Raw genomic sequence first — 7,793 nt, 5'->3', positions numbered from 1 at the left:
CTGGCCTGGGAACGCCTTGGTATTCCCCCGGATAAGCTGGAGGAGGTGGCTGGGGAGAGGGAGGTCTGGGCCTCTTTGCTTGGGCTGCTGCCCCCGCGACCCGGCCTCGGATAAAGCGGATGAAGATGGATGGATGAATAGTTTAGTCCCCAAATTTAAAGAGGATTTAATAATGTTAGGAAAAAATTATATTAATTATCATGTCTGATCTAATTTTGTTTTCTAGATTTGACTTTTGTTTTCTTTCATATCTTGACAGCTGCTCCAGCAGGCCACTTCTCTCAGTAACCAAGGCAGTCTCAATGGTATTCAAAGGCTAGGAGGTGAGTTTCAGAAGATCAGTTTACGAGTCGTAGGAATGCAAAAAGAACAAGCTGTTAGGGCTGGGCGATATGGCCTAAAATTCATATCGCGATATAATTTGAAGCACGTGCGGTAACGAGATATATATCACGATATTCTTTTCTTCTGTATAACGTATTTTCCACAGTATAAGGCACACTTAAAATCCTTTAATTTTCTCAAAAATCGAGAGTGTGCCTTATGTATGAATTCTGGTTGTGGTTACTCACCACGAACCGATTTTGGCGTTATGTTAAAAAATGTTTTAGTACAACTTTGGCAAGCTGCACGGCTTGATGGATTGTCAGAGCATTATGGCTGCCGTAGTGAGGAGCTTTGCGGCGTAATCTGGGTCCAAAACTCCATCCCTTCAGGTCCCAAAGTCAAACGAACATTGAGTTAAAAACGGTCTAAATTCTTTCATCTTTAATTAAATCATCAGCGTTGCTGCTTTATCGGGTGTAACAATTAAGTTTAACATCCAGGCATCCATGAAAACAGAATTTATTAATTTTAACAGAGTTAGAAGTTAGCAGGAAGTTAGCTCGCTAGTTTCCACATAAACATGACATGCCATGTTCTGACTGAGAGATTTTTTTTTAAACTAATTAAAACGTACAGCTCTGCTATCACTTCCAACATAAATGAAGACAGAAAACTAAACAGGAGTGGCGTTTGCAGGGTTACTGAAGTTGGACTACCTGGTATATAATGTTGTGCTATGTGATTGCTAGCGACACAGCTATGTTAGCATAACATTAGCACAGTGAAGCTGGAGGATGAACGCCAACTTTTTTTCCACTCGATAAAAGTTAACGTGAGGGATTCTGGTGGTCAGGGACAAATACAATCGCATAGCGGGATGCTATACACGGGCCAAACTTCAGTCAGGAGAACAATTAAGATTATTCATCCACAATACAAGGTTAGTTATTAATATACTGCAACAACATGGGAATAGAACAGCTGCGAGAGAATTCAACATTAATGAATCAATGTTATGGAAGTGGAGGAAGCGCAGTTTTTGGCTTTCCCCATATTTCAAAAGTGCTTCATCTCTTTGCTATGACTGTCGTCGGGCATAATTTGAATCAAATCACTCAAATCACTTTTTTATTGTCATATCACATGTGCAGGTACATTGGTACAGCACATGCGAGTGAAATTCTTGTGTGCGAGCTTCACAAGCAACAGAGTTGTGCAAAATACAATAACATAAACAGGCAAAGTATACGAATGGCTAAATCTGAAACTAATAAATATATGTACAATATATAATAGTTGCAAAAAAAAATAAAATAATAATAATAATAATAATTCTGGATGTATATACTAAATGTTTTTTTTTGTGTGTGTGTGTGTGTGTGTGTGTGTGTGTGTACACATATTTTATAAATTAAATGGTCAATAAATAAAATATATAAAAATATACAGAGTTGAGACATGTGCAAAACGGTGGCATTACTATACAGTATGGAGTGCATAATGTTGAAGTTCCAGTAGTGGAGGTGAGGTGTCTATGACGTGCAGATGATAATGGTTGTAGCCGCTGCGATGCTTTCAACCAAAACAGGCGCAGCTTGATGACATCAACATGGGCAATCGTGATAGAGCGATATAGTCAAAATCTCTATTGTTGGCCAAATTTATATCGTTTCTATCGCCCACCCCTACAAGCTGTGCTGCTCATGTCACCAGCCCTCTGTCTCGCTGCGCTTCGCCCACATGCTTTTAAGTACCTTAAATTACATTACTCTTTTCAGATCAGTGGCACGCTAATTACCAATAATGCTATTTTCAGCCTATTCCGGCTGCTTGAAGACAAACTGCTCATCCCTCTGCCTTGGTCATATTAAAAGCCAATGTGAAGAGCTTGAAAACTACAGATAGGGTGCTAAAACGAATGATAAATCTTCAAGTTGGAATTCAAATTAGATGGATTTGATAGATCAAGTCTGCTTCTTTTGTTGGTCATGCTAAAGTAATATACTGTATTTAAAATGTTAAAATAGCTTCCCGATCCAGGTTTAAGTGGCTTGAATTTGCACTCTCCCTCATGACCAGTGGGGGGCGACTTCTCTTGTCAATTTATTGTGCCAGCATTCAAAAAGCAAGGTGTTTTGTTTTTTGTTTTTTTTTGTTGTTTTTTTTTAAATAAATGTCAATTACAGGGTAGGGCCACAAGTAGCCACTGTATGAGGATGACATTTGTCACTAAGTCAGAGCCATCCTGGTTTTAAATCTCCAAAATGGTAAATGGAAGAAAAATATGAGGTTTTACAGCCGTGTCCATCTTGCATTCTGAGATCTGAGAATGTGATTTGGTGATGGTAAATTTCCCAATATCCAAGCAGTTTAATATAGAGGAAAGCTTTTAAATGAATGGAAGCACATCCTATTTTAAACTTTAAAAATTCATTGTTTGTTCTTTTGCTTTTAAAATCTATGTATTTCTTCCATGACTACTTTCAAATTTATGCTGTATGCAGAAAAATTCAGTCTTTGATAATTCGCATGTCTTTGTACTCTCAGCGGGTGTGAATCCACTTCAGCTGCAGAACCTGGCCACATTAGCTGCCGCTGCAGCTGCAGCTCAGAGTTCTGCCAGCCCAACTTCCACCAGCGCTCTGTCTACCAGCAGCGGTGCCCTGGGAGCTCTTGCCAGTCCAGGTAATTAAACACAAACATGAGATGAATTTTGAATGCTGCCTGTACAATACATACAACAGTTCTGTGAGTCGAGCCCCATGGCAGCATCATGACTAGTTAGTTTTGTTAGGGGTGTGTTTTGGCATGGCCTGGCTGTAATTGCTTGAGTCGCCACCTCTGCTCTTTGTGTACCAATTCATGTATAATATATTAACTAAGGTATAACGATTCACTCTCTCGCTGATTGAGGTGTACAGTGCATGTCCACAGTCGGACCACTTCTCCTCTGCAAATCTCCCTCATCTACTATTTGCCTAACAGCCCTCAGCCATTCCTCATTTACTTTATGGGAGTTAATCACCCACATATAAAAATTTTATGAGAGCCCCCATTTCCCTTCAATCTGTGTAAATATACATTGGCTCCATCTGTCTAAGTTTAACATATGGCTGCTTTGGTAATGACCGCTCCTCTCTGTGAGACAGATTTTTAACTGCCTCATCTCTGCCATGTCCTCCTCTATAACCATAACAATGTGAGGCAGATGTAAGGTTTTAAGAATCTTTTTTTTTTTTTATGTCATTTGTCAACAGTTGGGTCAACAGCAGGGTCCAGTGCTGCCGCTGCCATGAACCCCTTGGCATCTCTGGGGACTCTGCAAGGTCTCACTGGGACCTCTGTGGGCCTCAACAACCTTAACGCTCTCACCAGCAGCGTCAGTGGTGAGAATCTTCTCATTTAAAAACTGGATACAAGCCAAAAAAAGGAAGATGCATGTTGATGTTGGGTCCCCATGCTCAATGGGTACTATTAAACTTTTGCTTCTTACAGGTATGGGGGCCATGAACGGGGGTCTGGGAGCCTCCATTGCCAACGGGTCAGCAGCCAGCTCTATGGATGCCCTAACCCAGGCCTACTCAGGGATGCAGCAGTACACAGCGTCTGCCCTGCCCGCCCTCTACAGCCAGTCTCTCCTTCAGCAGAGTGTGGCTGGCAGTCAGAAGGAAGGTGAGAAGATCCCTGGCACACATCACTCAATAAGAATTTTCAGAAGTTTCTTCCTAAATGCAATGAACTTTTATGTTTACAGTAAATGTTTTGTGTGCATTTGAATTCACGTCTAACTAGAGTATCTGAATTTCTTACCAAATGGAGTAGGGCCAGAGGGCGCCAACCTGTTCATCTATCACCTGCCCCAGGAGTGTGGGGACCAGGATCTTCTGCAGATGTTCATGCCTTTTGGAAATGTGGTCTCTGCCAAAGTTTTCATTGACAAACAGACCAATCTGAGCAAGTGCTTTGGTAAGTGTGGTGACACTGCTGGCGTTTCCCTGGTTACATCAGTTAATGGCATAGCAGCTTTGTTTCACTGCAGATTTAAAGTTTAAATGGAGTCTAAGTGCTCTGTAAAGATGAACATGTTGATACTTGTATTTTCTATGTAAATGGATTAGATGCATGCATGTATGTCTGACCGGAGGTGGTATTAAATATCATTTGCATTAGTTTTACTGAGTGCAAGCAGTACACCAGTATTGTGATGTAACACCACCTCAAATGCAAATTTAAAGCAGTGAGTGAAAATGGTGCAAAAATTGAAGAGGAGTATGTAATATTGCACATGCTTTTGTGCATTACGTTAACATGGCTAAGTCGCAGTTCACTATCAAAGTGCTAGAATAAAGGTAACTCTGACTGTAGTTGAGGGAAGCTGAATAGTTTTATGGCCTTTGGGACAGAAGGTCGTCCGTCTCTCTGTCAGAGCAGGTTTGAGACAGCAGTCTGTTGGACATGCTGCTCCTCCTGCCCTCTACATCTCAGATTCACAAGGCAGTATTTATAGTTGTGACCCTTCTCTCTGACATTATCTGGCAGAGAGAAAAATAAGAGCCAGCTTTCCTCTGCAGCCTGTCCAGCCACATGGTGTCCAAATATGTGTAAAACTGATGAGTCATCTTGTTTAATTTCCCCTTAAAACCAAAATAAATTACACAATACACTTTTGAGGTATAAATTACGAAAACACCCAATGCAGCAAATATGATTCACATTTAAACTTTGATATGGAAATTATTTTGTACATTTTGTCAGAAGGTTCACTAAACACTCAGTTTAGCTAAAATTAGATTTTTCTGGTAGTTATTTCATGGTTTGTGCTTTTAAAGGGAAAAATTGCAACCTCTCCAGTCACTTCCTCATCCTGTGGATGGACTCCAGCTTTCCTGTTGTGAACTGCAGGTAGTGACTGCAGTCCTTGTTTTGCTCTGCTGTCCGTTTGATATAGAGGCACGTGAACCAGTACTCCACCTGCTGGAGGTTCTGGTTAGTGGCTCTTAAACTTTTAGTGGATTTCTAGAGCAGAAAAAGAACTACATTCACCATGTGCAATCCATGATGGTGAAGATGGAGTCTGGCTACAGGAAGGCAGATGCCAAGGAGAGGGGGTGATGGTCAGCCTGGTGATATGGAAATGAAATGTTGGCATTAAGTTGCTGTTTTGTAATGTATTCAGTTTAGTTTTTCTTTTTTCTCAGGGTTCGTCAGCTATGACAATCCTGTGTCTGCACAAGCTGCCATCCAGGCCATGAATGGTTTCCAGATTGGCATGAAGAGGCTGAAGGTTCAGCTGAAACGCTCCAAGAACGACAGCAAACCCTACTGATCCTAGCCCCGGGGCCTTCCCCCTCCCCAGCTCTAAAGCTAGCACTGCTAGGGTAAGTTCACCCTCCAGCCAAGGTCACCACAGCAGAGACTCAGTGGGGCAAGGGGACAGAAGCCCATCACAAGAGGGAGACTCGGCCTATTCCTTAAAAAAGAAAAAAAAAATGTTTGCAATGATCTTTCCACATTTTTGCTGTATTTCATTCCTGCGGTTTTGTCATGTAATTTGAGTCTGATTTAGTATTTTAATGTATATGATTATTTATGACTATCACTGGAGTCAGTGTTCGCTGGAGGTATTTTGTGTCACTGTATTTAGTGGAGAGCATCGGATGTTTCCATGCCATTTCATTGCCTTCAGGTCAAGCTAGACAGGTTGACTAAGGATCAGTTGTTGTTTCTGAAGCTAGGTCACAAGGACCCCCGAGCCCAGAGCTTTAGCCTGTGTTTGGCTGTTCACGTGCAGTTTGTCTCATCCGTATCATTGTCAATGTGAAACTCTTTTCTACGCTAGATTTTCCAGTCTTCACCACACCTCTCTTCTACCCCCTCCCCTCTGTTTCTCTCTCTGTCATCTTTCATTATCTAAGCCATGTTGAGCTAGGCTACCTCTCTGCGTCTTTATTAACAACCTCTTCCAGTCATTCCATCCATCCTCCAAGTCTCCCACAAGGGACTGGCTCTAGATGGATCTCTTTGGGTGCCAAGTATACAGTTTGTGCATGTTGGAGTCTCTGCCATATGTCCTGGTGGTGTCACTTCCTTAAATCTGTGTATTATTGTTTTGTTTTTTGTGCGTTGGGAGAGGGGGGGGGGGTTGCCTCTCCCCCCTGTTGTCCTTACTGTATATGTGGTGACTGGCATTATTTTTGTTTTTTGTGCCTCATGGCTAAATGATTCTTGTGCTGTGCCCCTAACTTTCTCTTCTCTCCTCTTTGTCCTCTCTCTTTCTCTCTCTCCTCTCTTCCTTTTGTGTTTGTTCCTTTTTAGAACAAATCTCCATGCCTGTTTGCTCATCATTAGCCTAGCATGTCTTCATGATGTTGAAAGCCAAGCCAAACTCCTGGCCCACATCATCCCACCATTGTCTGTGATGTCTCTCTAAGCTCGCCTGACCAATACCTGGCCACCCACTGACCTTGACCTTAGCTCAACCTGATTTTTCTGCATGTATATTCATTTTTGTTTTCGTTTGCTTTTTCTGTATAGAAATGTGACGGGTGGGAGAGAGGTCAAGCAAATCAATGTGAAAACTTTACCTAGGTTAAGTTCATTTGAGTGACCTGTTTTTTGTTTTGGTTTTTTTGCGAATGTTTTAAAAAGAAAAAACCTGTGGGATTTCTTACTTTTAATTTAGCTTTGTGGGACTTTTTTTTTTTTTTAAATGTTTTTTCTTTTTACCTCTCTCAGTAAAGCTCACTTGAAAGTTGAATACAGGGATTGGCACACAGCTGTGCTATTTGGTGCCATTAGCAATATGTTGGCTTCTTAAAAAAATGCTACAGACCACTTTCCAACACTTTTGAAAGTCTGACCATTAAAATCCCTCTCAGTGCTCTGTAATGATCTCTACATTTTGCAGGCAGCGTGAAGACTTACACCAAGGCTATTTAAAAAAGAAAAAGAAAAATTCATTTATAAAAATATCCAGTGTTTTTTCTTTTTCTTTGATTTCTTTTTGGGTTTTTTGTTTTTGAACTATTGATGGCACAATAAAAGGTACATTGCTCTGTTGAGAGAAATGACTACCTACATGAGTCAACTTTTTTAGAACTGATTCACAAATAGACAATCTGTGGTTTAAATGCACACTTAGATTAACTATATTTTATACCATTGAATCTATAGAAGTTTAACTAACAGAACCCAGGCAAACGTTGGGTTTTTTGTAGATTACGTTGTAATGTCATCTGTGTTTGGGCAGGGAGGGGGGGCAGGGGTGGGAGGGTCTTCAGTGTACTACATTTTTAAAGAGGACTAAAAATCTGTTTGATCAGCATGACCATTTGAGGGTCATTTCTAGTAAATTAAAAAGTTCAAAATTCCTCTGCTTTAATTGTAATTTTGTTTTCTGGTTTAAATTGTTTTTTTTTCTCTTTTTCTTTTTTAAGGGTCATATTTTGAGCCTTCCTTCCCCCCCC

General features: G+C 40.8%; 1 protein-coding gene across 4 annotated transcripts in view; it reads left to right on the top strand.

Moving 5' to 3' along the window:
- The window catches only part of LOC102206250 (CUGBP Elav-like family member 2), a 31,011-nt gene extending 24,030 nt beyond the window's left edge, over positions 1-6,981 (top strand). For 2 of the 4 annotated variants that reach the window (XM_005728105.1, XM_005728107.1), the window contains exons 8-13: positions 260-323; positions 2,875-3,012; positions 3,585-3,713; positions 3,823-3,999; positions 4,147-4,293; positions 5,526-6,981. In XM_005728105.1, the coding sequence (XP_005728162.1) occupies positions 260-323; positions 2,875-3,012; positions 3,585-3,713; positions 3,823-3,999; positions 4,147-4,293; positions 5,526-5,653 (783 nt within the window). In that variant the 3' untranslated portion in view covers positions 5,654-6,981. The remainder of the gene's footprint in view (positions 1-259; positions 324-2,874; positions 3,013-3,584; positions 3,714-3,822; positions 4,000-4,146; positions 4,294-5,525) is intronic. The other 2 variants (XR_311600.1, XM_005728106.2) reach the window with 2 other exon arrangements.
- The last annotated feature ends 812 nt before the right edge of the window (positions 6,982-7,793 follow it).

The sequence above is a fragment of the Pundamilia nyererei genome, unplaced genomic scaffold (assembly GCF_000239375.1).
Source record: "Pundamilia nyererei isolate P.nyererei 1_Seehausen unplaced genomic scaffold, PunNye1.0 scaffold00027, whole genome shotgun sequence".
NCBI lineage: Eukaryota > Metazoa > Chordata > Actinopteri > Cichliformes > Cichlidae > Pundamilia > Pundamilia nyererei.
This window is presented reverse-complemented; position numbering and strand designations above follow the sequence as displayed.